The sequence below is a fragment of the Carassius auratus genome, unplaced genomic scaffold, assembly GCF_003368295.1.
Source record: "Carassius auratus strain Wakin unplaced genomic scaffold, ASM336829v1 scaf_tig00214183_4049273_7079891, whole genome shotgun sequence".
NCBI lineage: Eukaryota > Metazoa > Chordata > Actinopteri > Cypriniformes > Cyprinidae > Carassius > Carassius auratus.
In genome coordinates, this window is record NW_020527547.1 from 1,965,634 (window position 1) to 1,980,044 (window position 14,411).

General features: G+C 37.6%; 2 protein-coding genes across 4 annotated transcripts; both read left to right on the forward strand.

Moving 5' to 3' along the window:
- The first annotated feature begins 192 nt into the window (after window positions 1–192).
- On the forward strand, window positions 193–7,806 carry LOC113091384 (protein FAM76B-like). 3 transcript variants are annotated; one of them, XM_026256892.1, is made up of 11 exons: window positions 557–633; window positions 898–962; window positions 1,068–1,122; window positions 1,217–1,372; window positions 2,219–2,255; window positions 2,377–2,576; window positions 2,700–2,750; window positions 2,900–2,962; window positions 3,074–3,209; window positions 4,575–4,676; window positions 6,999–7,806. In XM_026256892.1, exons 3-11 carry the CDS (start codon window positions 1,103–1,105, stop codon window positions 7,086–7,088), a joined length of 855 nt encoding a protein of 284 aa, XP_026112677.1. In that variant the 5' UTR covers window positions 557–633; window positions 898–962; window positions 1,068–1,102; the 3' UTR covers window positions 7,089–7,806. The 3 variants fall into 3 exon arrangements, with proteins under 3 accessions (XP_026112675.1, XP_026112674.1, XP_026112677.1); XM_026256890.1 differs by lacking the exon at window positions 2,219–2,255 and having other exon boundaries at window positions 193–633; window positions 3,077–3,209; XM_026256889.1 differs by lacking the exon at window positions 2,219–2,255 and having other exon boundaries at window positions 194–633.
- A 711-nt stretch (window positions 7,807–8,517) lies between these two features.
- LOC113091392 (protein CWC15 homolog) lies at window positions 8,518–11,350 on the forward strand. Its single transcript, XM_026256904.1, has 7 exons — window positions 8,518–8,692; window positions 9,105–9,245; window positions 9,713–9,819; window positions 9,898–10,001; window positions 10,078–10,185; window positions 10,390–10,538; window positions 11,092–11,350. Exons 2-7 carry the CDS (start codon window positions 9,115–9,117, stop codon window positions 11,219–11,221), a joined length of 729 nt encoding a protein of 242 aa, XP_026112689.1. The 5' UTR covers window positions 8,518–8,692; window positions 9,105–9,114; the 3' UTR covers window positions 11,222–11,350.
- The last annotated feature ends 3,061 nt before the right edge of the window (window positions 11,351–14,411 follow it).

Sequence of the window (14,411 nt, forward strand, 5' to 3'; positions counted from 1 at the left end):
AGTCGTACTCTTTTCAGTTTCACAAGAATGCACAAGAAAGGGTGAGATCTTTACCTCACAAACACGTCACAAAAAAGCAACGCGTAGTTTTTTAGGAGAGGCGGGACGAGCTCTTTGATTGGTCCAGATTTTTCAAACCCATTGTCCCCGCCCTTCGGCGCTGGCACCTGATTGGCTCTTGAGTCTTTCCTTTGTAATCACAGGTCGCATCCGGTTCGTGCGTCGACCGAGATACAAAAAGGAGAAAGCAAAAATTATCACCAGGAGCCGAAAACCGTAGAAATGAAATCGTTTTTTAATTATTATTTTTACGTATTAGATTATATGTTGTTCAAATCATGGGTTTAAGTCACTGATGTTTTTATAATATTATTCGCAGATAAATTTTAGATGGTTGGGTCCTTTTAATTGATCGGGATTAAGTGCGGTTTTAATTGGGATTGAATCTGCTCAGGTCTCACTTCATCGCATGTGTTAAAGGTCGTCTTCGCGCAAGTGTGTTTATATTTGATCAGTAGCGGTGACTGTGTGTTTGTGGAGTTGATGATGGCCACATCGGCCCTGTACGCCTGTACCAAGTGTAACCAGCGGTTCCCGTTTGAGGAGTTGTCGCAGGGCCAGCAGCTCTGCAAGGTAAGAGCACACTGTTTACATGGGCTTAAAGAGTCTGGGGTAAATCAATGTGTTCTTTTTAAGTTTAGCGAGTTGTGGACGCGTTAATTGTGAACAACAGAAGCATTCAGAAATTATGTTTAAGCTGCACTGCCCTTTTTAGATTCTGTGTGGCCTGTATGTATACGCCTACATACACAGAACATTCATTTAAACACCATGTTTGAGAAATCTTAAAGCACGTTTGAAGTTAATACAGTGTCATTGGTATTTTCTTCCTTGCAGGAGTGTCGGATCGCACACCCTATAGTGAAATGCACCTACTGCAGGTCAGAGTTTCAGCAGGAAAGGTACGACGGATACACAACCAGGGATTGCAAAATAATTCTTCGCCCACCAGCCACAGTGGCTCGTGAAACATATCTGTGCTAATGGAAATCATTTCTTTTTCTCAGCAAAACCAACACTATCTGTAAGAAATGTGCACAGAATGTCAAACATTTTGGGACGGTAAGTTCACGTTACAGTATGTACCTTCATATACCTGGAAATCCTATGGATGTGTGTGCAAACGTGTATCTTGTTGTTGTTGTTTTTTTTTTAGCCAAAGCCATGTCAGTACTGTAACATTATTGCTGCATTCATTGGGACCAAATGTCAGCGTTGCACCAACTCTGAGAAGAAGTACGGCCCTCCACAAACCTGCGAACAGTGCAAGCAGCAGTGTGCCTTCGACAGGAAGGATGAGGGAAGGAGAAAGGTGACCAATCACTCATGTACATTCTTATTCGGTCGTATTACTCATCCACACGCTCTGGCTGTGTTCTCTCACACTGTATGTGTGGGATGATTCACTCCGCACTGACAGATTGGAGAGTCACTGATTCCAGATTCTAACACATTGAAAGCAAGAGCTTGTAGAGTTCTGTTCAACAATCAAACGCTCAATCATGTCTGTCTTTAATTACTGGACAAGTTGTATACATCTGCTGTTGGTTTAGGAACAACACAGAGCTGAATCATTAAAGCCCACTCCTCCCACCAATAACCGATCAGAAAGCTTTACTGAATAATTATCAGCAAGGATTGCATTGTTTGTGATGCATACTGGAAACGCTTGCCATTATGTCTGTATGGCAGTAAAAAAAGGCAGATTATTATTATTTGTATTTGTTTTGTAGGACAACCTGTTTGAAAACATAATTAAAATGCATTTGGCGATGCTAGTGGTGAAGAAATTCTCTTCACCTTTAAAAGATTCACACCATGTAGAAGTTATGCTCACATCCTGAAATTGATTAGGCTGCACACGGACACTTCTTATGATGAAAATTGCATCACGTGGACAATGCATAGACCGTTGCATACTTTGAGCTTTAGCTGAACTTTTGCAGCACCTGTTTGCTCACCCAAAAATTATGTCACAACCTACACATCCTCAAGTTGTTCCAAACCAAAGAAGATATTTTGAAAAATGTTGGCAACCAAACAGTGCTGGTAGTCATTGATTTCCGTATAATTTTTTTCCGCACTATGGAAGTCAATGGCTGCCGGCAACTGATTGGTTACCAACTTTCTTAAAAATATATTCTTTTGTTTTCAACAGAAGAAAGAAACTCCTACAGTTTTGGAACAACTTGAGGGTGAGTAAATAACGACAGAAAATAAATAAGAATTCAAAACATTAAAAACTTGAATATTATATAAATAATACTAAAATAAGACTGAGCACTTAATGCAGATGTCATTTCTATATTTCTGCAGGTGGATGGGAAGCTCTTGTGTTGGCTCTGCACACTTTCATATCGCCGTGTTCTACAAAAAACGAAAGAGCAGCGCAAAGGCCTTGGCTCTTCCCACTCTAACTCTTCCCTCAGTGAGAAAGAACATCAGAGACACCACCACCACCATCATCATCATCATCATCATCAGCACCACCACAGACATGGAAGTTCACATCACAAGTAAGTATGAATGCTGTAAGACCGATACAATCAACCAAAGCGCATCAGCATCCAGTCACAAGAATACAGACTTGTTTAATTAAAATCCTTACAAAAATGCTGTCCCGTGGATGTGTGTTACAGAATAAGTGGTACTTTAAGTCCAGAGCAGGATCAGGGACTGTGGAAGCAGAGGTAAGATGCATTCATGCATCACTTTTTTACATACACTAGGTGGCATGCCATTTGTATTTGACTGTAGTTTAATATTTAGGATGACCAGTGTGTTTTGTCTTTGCTGTGAGATCAAGGTGTATTGACTCTAATTCACTTCTCTTGTGTAGCATTCAAAAGGAAACGCCAAAGAAAAAACCCAAACTAGAGACAAAGCCATCCAATGGAGACAGGTATTTACTTCTCTGTAATCGTCTCTCTTTCTGTCTGTCTCTGTCCATCCAGACTGGCTGACACCATTCTCTCCTTAAATATTAAACTCATTTCTTTTTCTTTCCCTCCAGTAGTTCAATCACACAGTCGATGGATACTGGAGGCACGGATAACTTCATCTTGATCAGTCAACTGAAAGAGGAAGTGATGTCATTGAAGCGCATGCTCCAGCAGAGAGACCAGACCATCCTTGAGAAAGACAGGAAGGTAACTTGTGATGTTACTTCCTGGATTTGGTGCAACATGCACATGGATTGTTATAGGGCTGCTCCAATCACGATCGGCCAATCGTTATATGCGCATCTCGTCAGTAAAGCCGGTTCTGTAATCAGCGGTAAATTCCCTCAGGTTCGTGATTTCACATAGAACAGGGGCATGTTCAAGTTCAAAACGGTGCGCAACGGTTTGCTACGGTTTCCGGGTTGAACGTCATGTTTCCTGGAAACGGCGTGCACCGGTGTACAACGGGGTTTGAGATGCGTTTTGTCTTGTTTGGTGGGTGTGTCAGAACTGCAGTCCAATCAGCAGCAACATGTATATAAAGCATGCGGTATTAAAATGAACTAGCACAATGCCTTCAAGGAAAATAATGTAGAAATGTGTTTGTTGCAGCTCGGTATACGCAACAACTGAGGATATTAGAAGACATGTTTGTCGTAAGTTTTATTGTGAAAATATAGGATATCAACATAATGATGTAGTAGTTTATATTTTTAGCTTCATTGCAAGTGTATGACATTTGGTATAGAAATAAACAATGGTAATTAAGTGCTTTTCCTAAAAATGAGAAAGAAAGTACAGGGTATTAAAACCGTATGAACTACAAATAAATTCAGTATGTGAGGCTAAATAGATGTGTTTTAGTCTGAATTATGTAAATTGTGTGCTTCCATTTCAGCTTCAGCAATCCCTTTGGGACAGGCTAGTGCAGTAACTGTAACATCGGGCATATTTTGTAGCATTAAACACATATTTATACCGACTTCATCAGGCTCCGAAAATTCTTCTCAAAGAACACAAAGAATGGCCTTCTCAGCTGCCATAGTTGCAACTTTTGCGTCATCAGAACAGTATGTTCAACGCATCACCGTTTCTGTTTAAAAAACGTTGTGCAACGTTTTGTCGGGGCTGAACGCACAGCCTAGCTGTTACTACACAGAGCCGTTGTTAACTGAGAAGTTAACATTTTCAGCGTTTATTGGCGCATCTTCTCAGTTAACAACGGCTCTGTGTGAAATCACGCACCTGAGGGAATTTACCGCTGATTAGAGAACCGGATGAAATCAGATGCTGAATGCAGTACATATATATTGAAGGATGTATAAATGTGTTCATTAACACATCGATAGACTTGTCTCTCTGAACTCCATTTCTTTTTCTGATCAGCCGCTCACTTCACAGTCCATTTCTTGCCAGATGTGATAATTCTTCTCAAATGCTTGAAGTCCATAAGAAAAGATTTGATTTTGCTCTGCATTTGTTAGACAATTGTCTTTTGACATCTTTGGAAAAATGACTTCTAATCTTGAATATTTTGAAAAGAACATTTCATAATTTTGTTCATTGTTTCAGCTGACAGAGCTGAAGGCAGACTTTCAGTATCAGGAGTCAAATATGCGGGTGAAGATGAACAATATGGAGAAAGCACACAAAGAGGCCATGGAACAACAACAGGTCACTTACACAATACATTCTTCATCACACAACATTCATCATGATTTAAGTGGTAATAAGAACAATCAACAATAAGTCAACAATATTTTTTATTATTTGAATACTGTGGGAAATGTCTGTTAGTGTTTTGATGAGCACTTTGAGAAATTACCATTCTTAAGTTTGGGGTTGCTTTGATTTGTTTTTTTTGTGAGTTTTTGAAAGAAGTCTCTTATGCTCACCAAGACTATGTTGTTTAAAATACAGTTGAATCTCTGTACAGAATCTCAATTTCATGTAATCTTGCAGTAGTTGGTATATATTTCTTTAAAAAAAAACCTTACTAAGTGCAACCTTTTGAACTATAGACCCTTTTTGTGCTGACGTCACAATTACATCATTGCATTAGCTGGAGGCAAAACTACAGAATAAATGGAGGTGGCCCATACAAGACAGCATAGTGTCCGCTACATTAGGAGCTTAAAATGTCATCTTAAGAGTGTCAGAATCGATGGATTACAGGCTTTTATTACATACCTGCTGCCATTGCCTGGCTGAAAACTGATGACAGCTGTAATAAAAGGAGCAGACTGGACAGAAACAACCATCGAAAATGCTTACATTGGCAGCGCACGCTTCATATCAGTTAAGGTTAAATTAACTCTTGCCTTTTATGGATTATGGTTTGGATACGAGTCTTAAAGGTCCTATGACATGAACATTTCACTTTCTGAGGTTTTTTAAGATTAATATGAGTTCCCCTAGCCTGTATATGGTCCACAAGTTTCTAGAAATTTGAATCGGTGTAAATCGAGATTTTTCTATCTTTCTCTGCCTTTGAGAAAATGGAAGCTCAAACGGGCTGATCTTGAATCGCCTCGTTGTGACGTTGCAACGAGAATTTTTACCTCCCCTTTCTCTGCTTTGCCCGCCCAAATATTTACATATAATTCAGCACAGGCCTTACAAACAGACTTTTATGATATGGATTCGACAGCACCGGCACTAACAGTGAGTAACTGTTCATTAATGCCTGATCTGTGATCAGTGATTTCTGATGTGTAGCTAATCATTCAAGTTCACACAGACTTTCTAAATCGTTTACTACTGATGCATCAGTGAATCAAGCCAGTGACTAAACGATCAACTTTGCGTTGTTTCTCTGAGTAGCATGAAACAAATCTGTTATTTAAATTGTGATTTAACTAAAAAGAGCGATCAAAGAAAGCTCACTTTTTTTCCGGAGCTGTTACACATCGCGAGTATATCTGCACACTTGCCCAAACTGCCGATACAATGAATGACGCTGTTATGCTGCACAACAAAGCTCTTACTGTATTCATGTGTTTGCTGTTAGCTGTGGTGAAAGCATTTTGTGAGAGAAAACGTGTTGCAATAATGACGAGATCACTGCATCCACGCGATAAACAGACTCTGTCTACTCAATGCTCATCACTGCAGCCTTTCATGTGATGGGAAAAGATCGAACATTTTTTTATATAATCCACACTTCCACGATTCGTTAATCTCGACAGCTGTAATAGTAAAAAAAAATATATATATATGCGAATGCAAAGATGTCAGCCAATCACAACAGTTGTGGTTTACTGGAGTCTTGCAGCAGACACGCCCCTTCAAACAGAGCATTCAAGCCAGAGGGCTAATATTAGGATCTAAAAATGCTTTTTATTTCTAAATTTTAAATGTAAAAATCATACTAACAATAGAAGTACACCTAAGAGAACATTAAAAAGCATTTAAAGAAAAGGAAATGATCCATGTCATGGGACCTTTAAGATTTCTCATGCATTTCCACCTAATCAGAATTTGGGGAACAAGTTAACTAACGACCAGCTGCTAAACATTAAGGAAACCATGTGTCATCTCGCTTTCTACAGTTGCCATAAGTGCAATTGTAGAGAGAGGGAGCAGTGAAGACCCATGTTATGTGTTACAATTACAATTGACACTGTTAGTACATAGATTTATACGCCCCCAGTTTCTATTTACTATACATGTGTCAGATCGTCCATCCATTGAGCAAGTGTGAACGAGTCGGCCAATCTGGTTCCTTCAGTTAAAGTTGACATTTTCAAATAACAATTGCAGTCCCGGACAGTGAGTGACATAACATTTTCAGATAAAATCACATTTTCTCCAGACATTGTTAACAATAACAAGCAAAAAAAACTTGCTAGCTAGTGTTTGTGAAGCGGTCAGGGGAATCTTTCTGCCTTCACCTACGCTCTGCCCATGGGAAAAAACATCACAATGTTTATGAACTGAAAAAAAGGTCTATACTCTTATTTTTCACCAACTGGTTTGTTTGTGTTTGTCTTTCAGGCGAAGAACAGGGAATTGATGAAACAAGTTGCTGCACTCTCAAAAGGCAAGAAGTTTGACCGCAGCAGCAGCTCACTGCTGTTACCATAGCAATGACCTCATGCCATAACAATGACCCCTTGCCCCGATGTGTCATTACTGTGAGGAAGCTTCACACTCTATTGCTCACAGATTCTCTGTGTTGTGTTTTATTATTCTGATGATGTCACATATGCAAAAATTTCTAATTATTATTATAATTGTTTTATTTTCTTTGGCTATTCTCAGCGGTTTTCGTAATCACGTGTATTTACAAAACAGGAATAACTGTATAGAGCCATTACAGGAGCCCTGGCTGAACACAGCCTCAGATCTCATATGCAAAACACTTCAGATCTTCTGAAAACTGACTGAAAGGAAGCTCAAGAGCTGTCAACAAATTTATGGAAATGTTATGAATTGAACGTGTCAGATATGCTGAACAGTTTTTATAGATGCTAAATTCATCTTTCTTTCTCTCTCTCATGCTCGTTTCAATTTTGCTCTCACACTCATGGAAAGACTGTATTACTGCATGTCTTACTGCCTGGTCAACTGTGTGGTTTTGTATATTAACGGATTTCTCGGTTTTGTTTGGCTTCGTATTAGTGATATTTCAGAGACTAATTTCGCAGGCCTGTATGAGACACTGCTGTTTTAGTGAGTGAGGGCTCTCTGATATCTCCCCACCCCACCAGGCATTCTCATATTTTTACTGTCAGACACTTTTGTACTTTTTGGTCTCTTCAACACGGACGTTTCAGGAATATTAAAGCTAGTAAAAACCTCAGTTTCTGTGTCTGTCCTCCTTATTGATGCATTACATGTGGTGGGAAGTCAGTAAGGTTATTATAGGTTTGTTTTTCCAAAAAAAAAAAAATTATTTTATGCCATTTCAGATGTACTTTCTCTTTTAGCTTTTATTTGCATTTGTATATAAACTAGACAGCGGCTCTTCAGGACCTAACTCGGCTCACTCCTGGCCAAGAAGGGAAAACGACCACATTTTTTTTCTTCCGGTTTTGGCAAACCCGATATCATTCAGTTCAGTGAAGTAAGACAAAATAAAATTATGAAGCCTGGATAAAAATGCTAATAAAATCAATGCTGACCATATGTGGTTTCTCTTTTTAATGTAAACACTGCGGATCGCCTCATGGGGGACGACATCATGCACGAGTAAGGTAAGATTCCTGTTATTTACCTGTGGAATAAATTAATAATGTCGGATAGTGTAGACAGCATCTATAACGGAACTTTTGCATCCAGTCTGCTAGGTGTCAGTGTGGCTCCAAGACTTGCAATGATCTGCGAAACAGGAATATACAAATTGTTGGTCTTCGATTTATTTAGATAATATTACTGAAACTGTATACCATTGTCATGTCAGAGGTCTCTGGAATGGAGATCGCGTCGTATTTGACTCTCGCTTCTTCCCTGCAATGATTGTCCCGCAGCCGCCACCGTAACTCCCACAATCACGTGACTCTAGGCGAGTCGCGGACTCGCGGTGGTTGATGGGATACCAGCGAGGAGCAAAGAGAGCTGGTGTAATGGAAAAGAAAATATAAAACTCTCCTTATTTATTTAGTACTTCGGTGTTAGTACTTTGCATTTGTTTGGCCTATTTGATACATTTGGAAGTATACGGTTGGATTTGTATCGTCCTGCTGCAGGTGAGTGTAAAATAATGTAACACAAGTAACGGAAAGCAAGCGTGTTTTCGTCGAAATCATAATACAAACAAACAAACAGTCAAAATTATAGAAATTAAAAATACATTACATTTAACACGTGCCCTGTCACATGCTTTACACACAGACGATATTCCAATCTTTCTGACCGAATAATTAAAATGTTTGGAAATGTCGAATTGGCTTTTAAATCACTCGGAAGAATGACTTCTGGAGAATTAACTTTATGTCCAAATGTAACGTAATTGTAGAGCATTGGAGCTGTTACCGAAAACATGTATTTATCTATAACAGGTAAAAAAAAAAACCTTAAACCTTAAACCTTAAAGCTATATCGGACAAGAGGCATTTGTGTCATATCATTTTAAGTTAACTTATAATGCTCTTGTCTCAGGTAACCGAAGATGACCACAGCAGCAAGGCCAACATTTGAGCCTGCAAGAGGAGGACGGGGCAAAGGAGAGGGGGATCTGAGTGCTTTGTCTAAACAGTACTCCAGCAGAGACCTGCCAGGACACACCAAGATCAAATACAGGTGAAGTTGTTGTTTCTTTACAAAAACTCTTTGGCAAAATAATTAATTATTAGGACATAATTTGTATAATACCTGTAGACTCAAAGGAATAGTTCATCCAAAATTGAACATTTGCTGACAAGTTCCTTCCCTCAGGCCATCCAAGATTTGAAAGATATTAAAACACATTTGGAGAAATTTAACATAAAATCACTTGTTCTTCAATTGATCCTCTGCAGTGAGTGAGAGTCCAAAATAGCGCATTCATTGAACTCTCATTCTGACGGCATTGGTGAGCAAGTGACGTAATTTCTTCAAATCTGTTCCGACGATGAAACTAAGCCATCTACATTTTGGATAGACTGAGGGCAAGTTAATTTTCAGCTTCTTCCCATTTTTGGATGAAACATTCCTTAAAAATGTAAAGGTATGATTGCGCGACAGAGAAGGTGTTCAACTCATCTTGATCTTTGGGTGTGTGTCTGCAGACAGCCCACTCAGGATGCTCCAGAAGAGGTGAGAGCTCGTGATTTCAGACGCGAGCTGGAGGAGAGAGAGAGGGTTGCTGTTAAGAGCAGAGACAGAGGAGCACGAGGTGAGGAAGCATGTTTCATGTAAATATTTTTTGGCTTTGTCTAAATGTGTTCGTTGACCGTGCTCTTGTTTCTTTTAGAGCACACCACTTCCTCTTCTTCTTCATCTTCATCCTCCTCCAAACGGCCACGTTTGGATCAGATTCCTGCTGCCAACCTGGATGCTGATGATCCTCTCACTGATGTACATACACGTTCTGATAGATACTTGCAGGTTGATTTTGACACCGGTTTGAAGAATGTGTCTGTGTGTGTTTTAGGATGAAGATGACTCTGACTCCGGCTCTGACAGTGATGATGACACTGCCGCCCTGCTGGCTGAACTGGAGAAGATCAAAAAGGAGCGAGCTGAGGAGCTGGAGAAAAAGGTGAACTTTACTGACCATTTACCACCGATCTTAGTCACTATCCAAAATAAAGCCCTTCAGGATGATCCTGGTCACACTTTCAGGGTTTATTTTATGATTATGACCAGACTGATTGCATTTATCCCTTACTTAGGCTTGATATCTTACTGACGTAACACATTACTGTTTACTGGTTTTAATTTTTTGGATCTGTGTGTAATTAAGGAAAGGGAACAGAAAGCAGAGGAGGAGAGGATACGTATGGAGAACATTCTGAGTGGAAATCCATTGCTCAATCTGGCAGGCCAGCAGCAGCAGCAGCAACAACAACAACTAAAAACACAGAGCCAGAACGCATTCAGTGTGAAGAGAAGGTAATTCAATGGTGGTAAAACAAGAGTATTTGGTTTTCTGTCTTCTCTAATAAGTTACCTTCAGTTACAGTAGTTAAAGAATTTAACCAAAAGCAATGCAAAAACAAATCTCTGGCCATTAATGTGCTTTAATTCAAGATGATGGAAACACTGTTTAAATTTAATGTCACATAATGTGATCTTTATCATAATATAGTGACAATAATAAAAAAATGTGTACTGTTAGAAATAATAGTACATTATTGTTCTAGGTATCGTTTGAATATATACTAATTTTTTTTAAACATTTTTTTGCTTTGTTTGCTATTTCTATAGTGCTTATGTATTCTGTACTCTGAGACCAACAATATAAACATCTCCAAATTTCATTTTGGTCCAAAAGATACTTATAATTCAATAGTAGCAGTAATATGAACAATATTGGGTGGTTTTTCTCTCTGAATGAAAGTGAAAAAATGGGTTTGTCTTTGAATTACAAATTCTTTAAAGCACAGAGAGCTGAATAATATAGCATTGACAGCACTTAAACACTTTCAAATTTTGTTTTTGGCAGGTGGGATGATGATGTCGTGTTTAAAAACTGCGCTAAAGGAGTGGATGAAGCTCGTAAAGAGAAACGCTTCATTAATGACACCCTGCGCTCTGAATTCCACAAGAAATTCATGGAGAAATATGTTAAATAATTGTCGGTATAGAACTGTATTTCAGCAGTTTGTTTTAAACATACATGCTTATTTTTTCTTTTTAATCTTTATGTGCTATCTTTCAGTAGTTTGTGAAATAAGTGTACCAATAAAAAGAATGAAAAAATAGAATGCTTATTTTTGAATCTTTCTACCACATGTGAACTTTTTTTTAAGTTACTGAAGCAGATCCCCTCTGAATCAGTGGAGCAGATCTGACTTGACAAAAACCATGTCCACGGAGTCCAACCTGACCTGCATTTTTTTCACAAGGGCTTTCTATTCTGCTCCCATCTGTAATTTGATCTTTTATTCTCAACATGCGTTATTCTCACTATTCAATTCAGTTTTATTTATTTAGGATTCTTAACAATAGCGATTGTCTCAAAGTAATATGCCTAAACCCCCCAGCGAGCAAGAAAAAGGCAACAGTTTCATCAGAAACTCCCTTAATATAAACACAGTGCCACTTGAATGTTTGTGAACCCCTTGTAGAATCTGTGAAAATTAATAATTTTAACAAAATAAGGGAGCTCATACAGAATGCATGTCATTTATTTAGTACTGTCCTGAATAAGATATTTTACATAAAAGAAAAAAAAAAGAAATAGCTGAAATTAGTAATTTAACCCCATTCAAAAGTTTAATACTGTGTGTGGTTACCTGGATTATCCATGACTGTTTTTAGTTTTGTGATGGTTGTTCATGGTTCCTTGTTTGTTCTGAACAGTTAAACTGCACTGTTCTTCAGAAAATCCATGTCCTGCAGATTCCTCAGTTTTCCACAGCAGTGGGAGCATGATTTTAAGGTTCCATCTTTTCACACTGATGACAATGGAGGGACTTAAACACTATTAAAAAAAACTATTTAAAAAGTTTAAATCTTTTGAATAGGATGAATTTTTCTTATTTTGCAGAAATTTCATTTTTTCCCCTTCAATTTAGTACTGTTCTTCAGGAACAACAGAAGACACTTGCATGTTTCTTGGAAAACAAAATGATCTTCAAATTCAAAGTTTTCATCCACTGGCTCCATCTGGAGCATCAGTGAATGTTTGAACCTTTTTCAATAGTTGTGTTTGAGTTCCTCAGTTGTCCTCAGTGTGAAAAGATGGATCTCAAATCATATGGTCAATGCTTGAAAGGGTTCAAATATGCAAATGATGCTAGACAACGGAAGAATCTGCAGGACGTGGAGGATTTTTATGTAGAACAGTGCTAAGTTTAACTTTTTAGAACAAAGAAAGGACTCATGAACAACCATCAAAAAACATCCAGGTAACCAAAAAAATTGGGTTATTTTAATAATTTCAGCAATTTCTTATTTTTTTACAGATGTTTGTCACAAACTTTAAAGTGGCACTGTATATACCTAGTGAGAAACCAAAGCTGAAAGAGGAAACCCATCTTCTGTTTGGCCTGAATCTCTTTGAAAGATTGTATACAGAATCAGTACTGTGGGCCTGCATGGACAGTTTGTCTAAAATTAAAAAACCCAACTGTTGTCTTGGAAAGAAAACCTCTGAGGATGCGTTTAGATGTCCTGATAGCAGACAAACGTTTTTTTTTTTTACTGAGCTAAGTAAGGATGGCTTGTGTTAGCAGACCACATGCAGCTATATCAGCCAGTGATGTATTTGTATGGTCAAAGTGAATGAACTGCAACCCCTAAGGCACATTTCCAGGTCAGACCTGTTCTGAGTTAGCAACTGTGTGATCCACCATGACCAATAATGATCCATGTATCTTTTGGTCATTTAATTTTTTACTTAAAAATAAATAAATAGAAATGAGAAATGGTTTGATTTTCGTATTAAGAAACGGAAAACGAAAATGTAGCTGGATTTTTAGTATTTTTGTTCATGGGTAAAAAATGAGAATATGCTTTGATATTGCCCTTCTGTGCTACACCAATACGTGGCAACCGTGAGCTCAGTTAGTTTTCAACAGGAGTAAATAAGCAGCAATAAAACGGCATTACATTTTTTACTTAATTCTATGTGATCTACAACTACATGGAATAAAATACTCCTAGCCAACTCATTTTATTCTAGGCCTATTAGAACAACAGGTAGCGTTTTCATTACAAACAATTAAGAATTGACTGATTGTTTATTTTTATATATTTTATTTTACATATTTTCATGGGAAAAACTCAACCCCACATGAATAAATTAAAATAGTATAATAATTATTTATAATAAATCTTTACTTAAGTTTTCACCATAATTAGTCTTCTGTAATTAAATCCAGTTCATAGGCTGTACTGAAAAATGATGAGCTGAATTCATGTATTCCATAGATGATGCCCATATGAATAGAGTTAGGTCGTGACCAGAACATATTACAGATAATGAGTTAAGATTGGAAACACTGCACCTCTCCTTGGTTTCATATGAATAACATAAACACCATTTTTTTTTTCGATTTAAAAAGTTTATTTTAAAAGTAGACATGTCAACCTTTCTATGGATCTGTGATGGTTCTAAATGTTCACTTTCCGTTTCTTAAACAAAACTAAAAAATGTAAATCAAACCGTTTCTCATTTTCCTTTATTGGAAAATCAAATGACCAAAAGATACACGGACCACCAGTAGAAACACCATTGTGCCCCCTGCTGGATGTATATGGTCATTACTTAATCTGTGAGTAAATACTGTGAGTAGTTTTAGCCTATTTAATGGCAGTAAAAGATGTATGCATTATATCATCTGTTATATTATTTAGTATTTTTATTTTTTTACTTATGAAAATTCTTTTCCTAAATTTTTTGCTTAATTGTTTGTTTAGAATCCATTAAACAAAATCTGATGTAGAGTTGTTTAGCGTGAGTCACTCATCTTATTTCTTCTGGTAAGAGTGGTAACAGACACTTAAGACCTGAGAAATAAAACAGGGGGCTCTGTAAACTTCATAATATAATGTGGGATGAGGTTATGTTTACACATGTATGGGAAAAATGCATTTGTTTGTATACCATTGTCAGGAAAGGGATCATTTAAATTTTTTTTTACATTTTATCTCTGGTTATTCAGTTGCACATGCACAGGTGAGTTAGTTCAAGGCAACACTTAATTTGCACTGTGTGTGTTATAGAACTAGGAAGTCATATTTTCCTATTATGGTACATATTGCATAGTGTAATTTTTAAAAACAACGTCACCATTTCTATGTGTAAAAAAATTCTAT

What these genes read in the sequence shown, in the direction of transcription:
- LOC113091392 (XM_026256904.1), top strand. Translation starts at nt 9,115, where the DNA reads ATGACCACAGCAGCAAGGCCAACATTTGAGCCTGCAAGAGGAGGACGG. An exon ending in CACACCAAGATCAAATACAG is followed by an intron (nt 9,246 to 9,712) that starts GTGAAGTTGTTG and finishes GTGTGTCTGCAG; the next exon opens with ACAGCCCACTCAGGATGCTC. An exon ending in CAGAGACAGAGGAGCACGAG is followed by an intron (nt 9,820 to 9,897) that starts GTGAGGAAGCAT and finishes TGTTTCTTTTAG; the next exon opens with AGCACACCACTTCCTCTTCT.
- LOC113091384 (XM_026256889.1), top strand. Translation starts at nt 544, where the DNA reads ATGATGGCCACATCGGCCCTGTACGCCTGTACCAAGTGTAACCAGCGG. An exon ending in TCAGAGTTTCAGCAGGAAAG is followed by an intron (nt 963 to 1,067) that starts GTACGACGGATA and finishes TCTTTTTCTCAG; the next exon opens with CAAAACCAACACTATCTGTA. An exon ending in AGGATGAGGGAAGGAGAAAG is followed by an intron (nt 1,373 to 2,376) that starts GTGACCAATCAC and finishes ATATTTCTGCAG; the next exon opens with GTGGATGGGAAGCTCTTGTG.